Source organism: Ammospiza nelsoni, chromosome 4 (genome assembly GCF_027579445.1).
Source record: "Ammospiza nelsoni isolate bAmmNel1 chromosome 4, bAmmNel1.pri, whole genome shotgun sequence".
Lineage (NCBI taxonomy): Eukaryota > Metazoa > Chordata > Aves > Passeriformes > Passerellidae > Ammospiza > Ammospiza nelsoni.
The window spans coordinates 22,693,487-22,705,797 of NC_080636.1; the positions used below are offsets into that span (position 1 = coordinate 22,693,487).

The following is a 12,311-nucleotide window of genomic DNA, read 5'->3' on the forward strand; positions in this document are numbered from 1 at the left end:
GTAAGAGAAGGGAGTGAAAAATAACAGATTAAATAACTTTACCAATTAATTAGTCCATGGCTCCTTGTATGCTGTTTGAAGTATTTTTATCTTTCATTTTGGGTTGGAATGTGTCACATTATAAAGGTTGCTTCAGTGGCAAAAGTTTTACTGGAGAAGAGATTGCAAGGGATAAAGTTCTTTTGACAAAGTGTTGATGATGATGAACTCCTGGCAAGGAGACAAATGAGAAATTCCTCTTCTCACTGTTTAACTGCTGAAATGTGTCTCTTTAATAAATGCAAGATCACTTCAACTCGTCTTTTATTTTTGAAACTAAATCAAAGTATCCTTCCAGGAAAATCACAACAGGGAGCCTCTTAATTTTGCAATTTGTTTGTCATAAAATACCAGATGCTAATGTGTATTTTTTCCCCCTCTTGTAGGTGCCTGAGATTATAAGCTCTATTCGACAAGCTGGAAAAATTGCCCGTCAAGAAGAGTTTCAGAATAATCTCTCAGATGTTGAAGACCCTTTTACCAAAAAGTTTGAGGTGCTCTTCTGTGGACGGGTAACAGTAGCACATAAAAATGCACCTCCAGCACTCATAGATGAATGCATTGAGAAATTCAATCGTGCAAGTTGTACAAAAAATTCAGATTTCAGCTCATCATCCCAGCAACATGAAACTGCCAATAACTTTGGAGGTTTCTCTTTCAGCAGCAAATTGCGGTCTGTGTTCCAGCCCTTGGTCAATGAAGAGGAGGAAAAAAGGCCAATTAGGAAATCTTTTTCTCAACCTGGACTTCGTTCCTTTGCTTTTAAGAAGGATTTCCAAGAGGGAAGCCTTAGGAGTAACAGCTTTGTCAGGTCTTTTGAAGAAGATGCAATTTCACTGAACCTAAAAAGTCAACTCGTCTATGGACACAGTGTTGTGCAGCCAACTGACATTGCAGAAAACCGGACTATGTTGTTTACGGTAAAGCAAGATTTGCAGCTTTGGGTGGCATTTTCACATCTTGGAGTTTGGAGTGGCAGACACCAAAGCAGATGTTCTGACAGATGGCAGTTACTTCTTTGATAACTTAATTGCAATTACCAAAGCTTAACTTAAACTTGCCTGTTTCTCTGGAGAGCATTACTTGTTAGTGAGAATTGGCTTACATATTCTAAATAAGTTTATATTAAATAGTTTAAAACAGTACTACCTGAAACCTTGGGCTTCTAAAGAAAGCTTTTAGAAAGTTACTGCAAGTTAGTAGGTAGTTGTGCAATTGCAGAATGCAATTACACTAGCTAGTAACTGCAGAAATAAATTTCCAGGGAAATGAATTATCTGTAACTAGAGCAGAAGGACCAAACCATGACTGAGAGCTAGTAGACTTTGTCCCATGATAAGCAGTGTAATTGATGAAGGTGCTCCTGCTGCCAGCATGTTTGTGTAATGATGGAGTAGTAGTGGAATAGCTTCCTATGCTACTCCACACGTGTTTCCACTCCTGCCCTGCTTTGGTGTGGTTAGCAATGCCCTTGCCTTGATAGGTGAGCAGCAAAACTTTTTCTAAGAACTGAGAAGCAAGTAAGGAATGTGGTATTTGCTCCTCTTACAATCCTCATGATGGTAAGCTATATTTTACTTAGCTTGTGTATTCTGAGCATAATACAAACCTGGAGCTGATTCTGCAAAGACTGACTCTCCTAAGGTCATCTTGGATCCATCAGCTGCTGTTGGAGCTGGGCATTCTTAAGGCCAGTGTGTGCAATTACAGGGCTTTTAAAGCAGGGAAAGAGAATCCTTGAGGAGGATTGCCACTGTGTTATATCTGTAAAAAGTAGCATGCAGAAAATGTTGTAGTCAGCTCTACCTGAATTAAAGCTTCTGTTTGGTTGTGGCAGGCTGACATCAGTGAGTGCAAGAAGGTGGAGAGATGTTTCTTCCCTAGTAAAAAGAAAGCCATCCATGTTCACCTTCTTCCCCTGAGCATGTATTTCATATAGAAAATACAGTACCCTTTGTAATAATAATGCCTAATTTTAAATAAATCGTTACTCCATTATTGATTCATGGCACATATTTTAGAAATAGAGAGATTATAGTTGGGCTGGGTAGGTCCAGATCCTCTTACTCCAGTGAGTGAATTTTTAATTTACATTAAATAGATGCAGCAGTTCTCAAAGACACCTGCAGCTTCAGTCTGAATATAATGTCAGTCACCTGCTGGCAGCCACATTTCAGAATTGTGAGGGTTTGCTGATCTGGCTTTGTGTCTTGGGTTGCTTTCTGTCCTTTCTGTCTGGGAAAATATTGTTTAGTATGCACAGCTGTATTCTTTTCCTATTCAGCCAGTCTAAATTCAGCTGAATATAAGGAAGTGAAGTAACTCTAGTTTGTGCCTTCAGTATCCACAGGCAGCAGCTGATGGCAGAGCTGAGTTTGTTGGTTGCCTTTCCCCAGTGTTCAGCAGGTTCTGAGTCAGGGAATGCAGGCAGCATAGTTGGGTCTCATCAGTTTGTGTGTGGCTACATACGGAGTGCTTTCAAGTAGCTTAGTATCCAGAGGAAAAAAATGGTTGGTATATTCTCACTTATTTAGTTAGATTTTGCCCAGGATTGAAGCAAAGGTTGGTTGATGCATGAGGTGTGAAAAATACTCTGATTAATTATCTGGCAGCTCTCCTCACTTGATTCAAACAGTCCTGATTTTCATGTCTTCTTCCTGAAGAACTGCTTTCCTAGCCAGTTTCTCAGGATTTGAGGAGGGGGTACTTTTAGGTTTTTCTCCTGGCTGTGCATATTGAGGAGGAGGGGGAGGAGATGAGTTGGTTTGGATTTTTTCCTCTTGTTCAGTTGACTTCAAATGATCACTACTGCCCAAGGGCCAAATGTGAAAGAATTATGTGAAACTGAGCAATGAGAAGGAGCCTCTTGCTGCAGGGAGGGGAAGACAGCAGCAATCAGGAGGCTGCTGAGTAGGTGTTGGGAGGAATAGCCCCATCAACAGATGCAAGATCAGCCCCAGGGACTATATAAGGAAACCAGCAGGCATCTGGGGAGAACCATTGTGACTGGTTGAAGTGAAAGAAGAGGTAGAAGGAATGCACAGGGCCATTTTTAGACATACAGAGGTGGCACATCTGACACAATCTATTCACACATGAGATTTGTCCCTTCCCATTTCTTAATGAAGTACAGTTACATTGGTGCTGCTGATGGTTTTGTGTGCTTCTTTTGGGATTTGGTACTTTGATTTGATTGAGGCAGGTTTCTCCAAGTCATACTCATGAGTGGATCCAAATTCTGCCTGCCTTCCTAAAATCTGAGAGTTGTTTTTAGCATTCTCTGACATGCTATAAAATATGAGGAATTTAATTTTTTTTGTTACTATCTTACAAAGATGTTGCCAGAAGCTGAAAAAATGAAAACAGTAGTTTCACCATAAAAATGCCCTTTGCCCATCAATACTTAGCATCATCTTTTGATTGTACTAATGGCCTACAGATTAAATTACATTAGAAAATATACTCCAGTAAATTCATTTGTATAGTTTTTGAGTTAAGTGCCATAAATAAATAAAGCAAGCTCACAAAAATTATTAGGTAGACTACAGAAAGAAGTACATGCTTGGCTTTAAATTTTAAAGCAATCTCATTAACTAGCTTCTGTGACTGTGGTACATTCCAAGACTGCAGAAAATAGGAAAAGGGAGTGTGAGTGTATTTCTCTCAGTGCAAAGCAGGTTACTTGTGATACAATATTGCTGTCATCTGTTTAAACATTATTTTCTTGTCTCATTAAACCTCAGTGCCATAATGTGCAGAGCTCTCAATGCCAAATCAGTGTTGTTTCAGTATTCTTTCTGGTAGTAATATGCTAATTGGTATAAATATACAGGTAGAAAAAAAATTGGATCTGTATTCAGGAAACATTTTATAGTGGGACAAAAAGAAGTGTAATGTTACTTTTTAGCATCTTGCAATTTATTTTGCTCTTTTTAGATTGGCCAGTCTGAAGTTTACCTTATCAGTCCTGACACAAAAAAAGTTGCAATTGAGAAAAGCTTTAAAGAAATATCCTTTTGTTCTCAGGTAAGATTGTTGGGTATTCTTTTTATCTTTTTTTGTTGTTTAAATATTCTCTACTTGTGAATGCTCATGTAATCCTCTCTCCTTGCACTCCGCATGGATTCTCTCAACAGCAATTTCAGTGATTGCTATTGAAAAGCTGCTAATTAATCAGTAATTTTATGAGACCATTATTCTTCTTTCATGCTTTGCATTGTGATTCCTGAGATGAAGAATCACTCCTGTGTGCAGTGGATGACTAACATTAGCTAGAAGGAACACACTGGTCAGGAGCACACTCTTGTTTGAGATTGCAGTGAGCATGATTCACGGTTGTGCAAATCTTGGGATCTCTTAGCCATATTTTTCAAGAAGTGAGAATGAAAGGAGAAAAATTATATGAAAGAGTTATCTGAAAAATACTTTAAAAATATTTTCTTTTCAAGAATATAAGTTACATGCGTTTAAATGAGGACAGTCCTCTGCAATGCAGAGGTAGTATATGTCATGCACTGTGGGCAGGTATGTGTCAGAGACTCCTCACTTGCTCCTAATCCCTGTTCTTTTTGCCACAGAGTTTGTTTCTCTGTCCTTCTGCCTGAGATTTTTTTGGTTTCTTTTGTAGGTTTTGTTTTCCATAAATTAATTTGTTTTTTAATTTGATGATTGCAGCTTTCATCACTAAACGTGCAGGCACATATTCTGAAAATTTCAGAGTAAAGTACATTTTTAATAGAATTTATTAATCTCTGGGTCTGCAGTATGGGTCTTTTATAATTCATCCATAAAAAACAAAATGAAAAATAAAACAATGTCTGACTTAATTGAAATTAAAGATTCTTGAAGTATTAGGTTCTATAACAGGACAGAATTTTAATGGCCAGATGTCTTTAATGTAGCTCTAACAGAGATAAGTGACCTATATGTAATGCTATTTTGTTCTTTTCTTCCTGAAAGAAATACAGGTACAGAACATTGAAAGTAGGTATGGCTGTTTCATTGCTGTTGTTTCTTTCCTAGGGAATTAGACATGTGGATCACTTTGGGTTCATCTGCAGAGAGTCTTCAGAAAATGGAGGCTTCCACTTTGTTTGCTATGTGTTTCAGTGTACAGATGAAGCACTGGTAAGTGAAAGAAAAGAATAGCCAAATAGAATATTAGACCCTAAATGTCTTCTATTGCTCTATGCTCTGTATTTTGCTGAATGTCATCAAATCTTATTCCACTCAGAAATACAAAAATGTAACTAATATAGCTGTCTGCAAGAGACCTTTTCATTTGTTTTGAGGGCAGAAGTTAAAATCCTCCTTAAAATCCACTAAATCTTCATTTCACAAACTAAGTTAGACCTTATGCTTCTTTTTTGGGGAGAGTTTTCTCTTAGGCCACCTGTTCTGAAAGTCAGCACTACACTCCTGTACTCTAAGTAAGACCAGTGCATCACAACTGCAGTAAGCTTTTTGAGCATAGACAAGAAAGGGGTTTGAGATAGAGGGTAGGATCTTTCATTAGACCACAGTAATAAAATTGTGTGGTCTGGAAGAGACATGAGTTCATGATGAGTTTTATTGTGCTTATGTGTTTGTGCACAGAACCAACATATGAAGAGCTTGGGTTTTTAGTCATAAGCACGTTCCCAAGCAAGGGCAGTATTATTCTAAAAGACTGTTGTGTTTGTGTTAAGGAAAACAGTGGAAGAGTGAAATTCTGTTCTTCTTAATGCTGTTCTTTTCAGGTTGATGAAATCATGATGACATTGAAACAGGCTTTCACTGTGGCTGCTGTGCAACAGAATTCCAAGGCACAGCCCCAGCTCTGTGAAGGGTGTCCTATGCAAAATTTGCATAAACTCTGCGAAAAGATAGAAGGTGAGGTTTAAAGAATTTTCTGGTTGAATATTTTTTGTGGCAGTTTCATTGGGGGACAGTATGTAAAATCCTAAGGAAATTAGTGCTTAAAAAGAGCTTGGGATTTGGGGTGTAAAGTTGAGAGCCAGGTACTTTTATTTAGAGGGCTGTGGTATCAAGTTTTCTGTAAAGTAAGAAGAATTTTCTAACAAGAGGTAAGCTCCTTTATTGTGTTTTAGCTGAACTTTTAAAATCTGTTTCCGAGTGTAAACATTAGCAAGTTGCAGCTTGTTTGGCTCTATTAGCCCTATAAATGCAGAAGCCTGTAGATAAGGAACCTCTGATGGGTAGAAGCTGCAATAGCTATGACCTGCTGTCCTATTGAGTACGCTTAGATACTGGGATTATGCTATCACTAAGCAGGAACTGAACAGTATGCTTTTAACATCTGTGTTTGTCTGCTCCTTCATGGAAATGCAGAAATTAGAATTGTAGTTGTTACCCGGAACAGATGTTCAAGTCATAAAAAATCTCTTTATGTTTTAGCAAATTTTACTGTTATTTTGTTAATTTAAGTGATGCTTGGGGTGAATAGAGGAAAACAGCAGCTTGTCAGATCACGTGGCAGTGACTTGTTGGACTAAAACCTGCCTGATTTGATGAATTTGATGAAACTGGACAACTTCGAAAACTACTTTCACTCTATTTTGGCTTTCAGCTAGCTGTGATTTTTGGGAAGCTTTTTAAAGGCCAATGTCCCTTAATGCCTTCAATTGTGCCATCCTGTTAATCATATCATCTGCTTCTGAAGGAGATATTCCATGATCAGAAACTGAAGTGCACAATACTGTTGATGGTTTGCTGTTTTTCCACAGAAAATAGAGGAAAGAAATTTAATCCAGGAAGAGAACAAAAAAAATAATCTGAATGAAAGGGTAGTCTGCTTTAGACTGTCAATAAATGTTTTCATCAAAAGGCAAAGTAAGACCTTCACTAACAAGCAATAAATTTACTTGTTTTCAGAAGGGCCCACAACATAGAAATTAGAGAAAATGAAAGCGAATTCTGTTTATACCATAAACAATATCCAAGCAGCACTGCACTAAACATCAACAAAACAGTCTGCTAAAATGCAGTAGATTGTGGGTTTATTTTGTCTCATAATGGAGTCTTCAGCTAAGAGTATAATCCTGGTCTGTGCTCAGTAAATCTCCTCATTGCAGAGTTCATGTCCCTCATTTTAAAGGCATGAGTTAGTAGTAGCTTCAAATTAACCTAGAGTTCTTTCTAATGCCCTCTTATGAAATCATGGAATGGGCCAGCTCAAATAATTGAAACCTTTGGCTTAAATTGTCAGCATATTTATGTGATTGATTAATTCTGAAAAATTTGACCCTCTAATTTCTTCATTTTTGTTCCTCTTGGTAGGGTTGCCCTCTTCTAAGACTAAACTGGAACTACAAAAGCATCTAACCACACTAAATAACCAGGAACAGGCCTCTGTTTTTGAAGAGGTTCAGGTAAGCTTTGTTTCCTACAAGATTTTAAAGCAGCTGGTGATTTTGCTAACATCTGTGTAAAACACAGAAGTAATTTAAATTTTTTGTGAATCATTCATTTTTTTACGTAACAGACTGTTAGCCAGCTTGTGCTTTAATTTCAGTTGTGTTTTTAGAGCTGTTAAAAACTTAGTTTTTTATGTAAATTAGTGTTTTACTAATTTTTCTTCCCCTAATACTCCTTGCTTTCCATGGAGCTGTTGCCTTCTCATTGAGTAAAACTGAACACATTTTTTATGGGTGAAGGCAATAACGTGTACTGTGAGGACATTGAAACTGTTACTTGGACCAAAACAAATTTCTGTAATATTCCCAGATGAGAAAATTTCTTGCCTAAAGTTTATCCTAGATCTTAATTCTTATCAAACTAACTAAAGAAGTTAAACTTTCTATCTCCTTAATTAAATCTATTTTAGGACCGAGGAAAGCATAGCTGGATTTAAAATAGATGATGTAGATTGTAGGAAATGTCACTGGGATTGAAACACTGTTGAAGATTAAGAAATGTCAGACTTTTTAAAAAGTAATGTTTCCTTCCTCTCCTGAGTCACTTCAGTCTCTGTGTGTTTCCACGTGGCAGTTTATCACTCAGTACCAAATTTGGAAGTTACTCTGTGGAACCAATTCCATAAGCTGAGTAATTTCTTAGCATAGGGCAGCTAGCAGCACTGTTGCCTTTTAGTGTTCCGCACACAGTCTAAAGCTTCTTTCTAGTAGTCACAGGAAACTGTTAATTGCTTCTGGTGAGGGTCTGCAAAGCATTAACTTGGTAAAACTAAGGGTAAAGTACAAATCTCCTGCCCATCTTTCTCAGCTAACTTTTTCAGTTGGACAGCCTGGAATGTTGCATTCTTGCAGATCCATGTATTGTTACCATGATTCACATTTTTAGGTAACTGTCTTCCTGTGGTACTTTTATTACTCTAATGTGCTACCTTGGCATTGATTCATACTGTATCCTCTGCATTATATCAACAGGCTTAAGGCAGCATATGTTTTTCTAAAGTTCAGTTTCTGGGATTAAATTCTCTAATAAATTGTTTTAAAATCTTCTCTTACAATAATTGAGATTGAAATAAAATGCAGCATAGATAAATAGGTTCACCTGTTGCACTAATTTAAAAAAGACCTATGTCATTTCCCAAAAACTAAATGTCCAGTGTGAGGGATTTCTAGAAATGTTGTGAATCCTATCTCTAGGACAGTGCTCCATGTGTGCTACAAACTCAGAACTACAGTGATTCAGTTTTCTTTATATCAAAAGAAAATAGGCAAAAATCTTTTAAAAGCCTTTATTTGCTTGTGGCAGTTCAATATCTGTACAGTTGTCTTCTGTCTTAGGTGTAAATTCTGTTGTGTATGAAGTGAGGTCAAGTGTTTTTGTGGCTGTATTAGTACTTTGGGACACTGGTGTCCTCTGGTGGACCGGAGCAGTAGCATTAACAGACTAAATTTGTTTCTACATTCATGATTTATTACAGTGACAAATGAAAAGTGTAAACATTTGCAAACTGTTACACAAATGTATAATTACTGTGCTTGTGGTGTTCTCAATTACAGAAATTAAGACCACGAAATGAACAAAAAGAGAATGAGCTGGTTATCTCTCTTTTGAGAAACATGTATGAAGAAAAACAGAAGGACCATGTTCATATTGGAGAAGCAAAACAGGTAAGTTTAATAATTCAATTTTAGTTCATATAAGGAGAAGCTGTGGGGGTACCAGTCGTTGGTTTCTCTGGGTGTGAATTGAAGGCACTTGAGACGGTTGTTAGTTCATGTTCAGACTCAGGTGTTGATTATCTCTTATCAGTAAAACAGTCTCACAACTGTGAGTTCAGCAGCTTTTCACTAGAAGGCATAAAATGGCCAACAATCTCTTGTTACAAGGTCTTTTAAGACTAAACTATCCAATTAAGAACTGACCTAGATTATTTTCCCTTTTAACCCAATAACTGATCCCAAAGACCCTGCAATGTGGACTTTTCTGCCCAATTACAAAATGCCACCCAAACCCATGAGGAAGAAGGAAGAAGAAGCATGAAGAAGAAACCCAGGATGAGACACCGTGTGCCCTCCATCTTGCTTCTATCCAGAACATACTAAAAATCCCAAACCCTAAATTTCTCACCAAGTGATACACGTACACTACTCTCTATAATCTATTTCACACTTTTGTGGATTCTAGTCTATCTTGAAGTCTAGGAAACTTTCTCCATGAATGAGGATCAAAGTCAGTGCTCCCCTGGGGGTCAGGGCACCCCAGAGCAGACAGAGAAATATTCCCAGTGCCCTGGGTTTCCACAAGAAGCCAGGAAAAAATTTTTGCGTTCAATTTTTATGTCTTTCCAAAGGCAAATTTGCATCACTTGTAATTTGAAACTTCAGTGTGTAAGCAGTGGTGAATACTGGGTTTGCTTATGCTTCATAAACTATTGTCATGTAACAAAACATATCTCAAATTTTGAGGGTCCCTGGTACAGTCTGATTTCAGGCCTAGGAGACAGGGGTGCAAACAAGACAGTCTACTAAATTGTTTATTGATTCTCTCTGCAAAGAAAATTCAATATATGTGAGAGAATGTATAATGAATTTGTGATTGCTGTCACCTGATCTGTGGCATTTGCCATCTTGCTGTCAGTGTTGAGTCAGTGTAATGACACCACACTGGATTTGGTCATAAAGCCTATTACATTTACTCAGGACTGAAAGTTTGACTTGTGTGCAAACAACCATTTGAAGTGGCCTTAAGATGATGAGGATTGCTGCAGAAACAGCAGCAGAGACTCTTATCCATGTCCAAAGAGATAAGCTACCTTTTATTCTCTATCAGAGAATAAAATAGCCAGTGCTGTTTAACTGGCTGTTTATACAGCACAGTTAAGGTTTTTCCAAAGGGATTAGTGGTTTTGGATGCCTTGGTTTGTGAGTAGCTACCTTGAGACAACTCAAGGATGTTGGTATTTAAAAAAGGATTCCATCCACTCTCTGGAAACTTTCAGTTCCAATTATGTAGACCCTTTTAAAAGTCTTGACTGTCCCTCTACTGTTGGTTGATAATTCCACTGTGATGATTGCTGTCAGCCATTTGTGATATAAACTAGGAAATAAATACATGGACAGTTATTAGACCTGTGAAGAAATTAGGAAAGTAGAAGCAAATAATCCTTTACTGTATTTTCACTTTGTTAATATCTTCTCCTTTTATAGCTTACTAACTAATTATTGACCTTCCTGAGTAAACAGAAGGAAAATTGCATATTTCACTCTCTGATTTATTGTATTGGGCATCTCACCAGAAATATGCTTTTAAGAAAAAAGCATTTCAGTTGTGGGATAAGAGGAAGAAACATTGCCTGAGGTCCTCTGTTATCATACCTAAAATATTTTTGTTTGGTGTAATGCTAGCTGATGGTCAGTCACAAACAGCTTGGAAATAGGGATATACAAAGTGAGATAAGATCTTTAGGTATGAAGTATGAAGTACTGAAGTATGTCTTCAATGACTTGAAAATATCTAAGGCCTGCTGCAATCTGTTTGCTCAGTTCCTGAAAACAAATTGGTTAATATGACACTTGCAAAGATGCCAGTGTTCTAAGAGAACTGACTTCCCCATAATCTATCATTTGTCTCAGCATAACATTTTATATTTACTCTGATCATTTATCTCCAGGCCTGTGTAATAGCAGATAACTTTGAACACATACTGTTATTTGTCTCAGCAATCATTAACCCATCACACCCTGATGTCCCTGTTCCCTTCTGTTCTGCATATTCACTTTCATGCTTTTCATTGCCTTTTTAAAAAATATATTTAAATGAGTGGAGAAAAAAGATTAAATTTGATACTACTACATGGATCTTGTTTAACAAAAATAAGAAAATATTGAAAATAAATGTCTTTTCATAAGAATGTAATAGCAAGCAGCATCTGATTTACTCTTGGAGAATAAAATGAGGGAAGCTATAGTTGTTTAGGAATGGTACTCTCCATTCAGTGCCCCCACCAGGACTCTCCAAGCCAGGCACCTACTGTGGTGGGATGGAGAGGACAGTTGGAGGCACAGAAGGCAAAGATCACAGGCTGAGATAAGAACAATTTACTGGAAACAGCAATGAGGTAAGAAAATGACCAGTAATAGCAACAATACTAGTCACAGAGGGTACAAGAAAAGAAATTATTCACACAGAATCCATCCCCCAGTAATAGACAGTACTGGAAGGCTCCCTCCTGACACATTTTTTTGACTGGAAGGAGCCCCTTCTCTCTGAAGAGAGACCTTTTCCCCCTCTCTCCAGCAATGACAGATGGTATAAAATGTCCTTCAGGTCCTGGCCATGCCCCTTCCCAATTACTACAAAAATTAACCTTGGCCTGGCATAATCAGGATAGAAGGTAAAAAGAAAATACAGGAGCCTGTAAAGTTGTCACACTGGAAATAGGATGTTTTAAAATTACATCTAGGCGGGACAATTTGGTGATGGTTATATGTCATTCACCTGCCCAGTACTAATTGCACAGATCAAGCATTCAGGTCTCTGAATTTAGGGACAAGAAGAGAGGGCTCTGGTGCCTGTCAGCTTCAAGATGAACCTCCCAAAACAGCACTGAAAACTGAGCTCTGGTTTCTACTGCAGATATTGGGTTTGGATGGTAATATTTGTATCACAGTATTGTTTTTATGTTTACTGCATTAGTATTCACCAGCACTAAAAATGGGCTATAATGGAGAATGTTGAGAGTTTCTGTTAATGATGAGATCTTTAGTCATTTCTTGGTTAAAGAAAAGGCAATCCATGAGAAATCTCGAATCTGCCGCACTTAAACATTTAGAATATGTACAATTCTACATTGGCATAAA

The 12,311-nt window shown here is 37.5% G+C and overlaps 1 protein-coding gene across 7 annotated transcripts in view; it reads left to right on the forward strand.

Moving 5' to 3' along the window:
- Nucleotides 1–12,311, forward strand: part of TBC1D1 (TBC1 domain family member 1) — a 98,577-nt gene that overhangs the window by 47,222 nt on the left and 39,044 nt on the right. For all 7 annotated transcript variants that reach the window (XM_059470181.1, XM_059470183.1, XM_059470182.1 and 4 more), the window contains 6 exons: nt 426–959; nt 3,976–4,065; nt 5,062–5,166; nt 5,778–5,910; nt 7,318–7,409; nt 9,009–9,119. In XM_059470181.1, the coding sequence (XP_059326164.1) occupies nt 426–959; nt 3,976–4,065; nt 5,062–5,166; nt 5,778–5,910; nt 7,318–7,409; nt 9,009–9,119 (1,065 nt within the window). The remainder of the gene's footprint in view (nt 1–425; nt 960–3,975; nt 4,066–5,061; nt 5,167–5,777; nt 5,911–7,317; nt 7,410–9,008; nt 9,120–12,311) is intronic.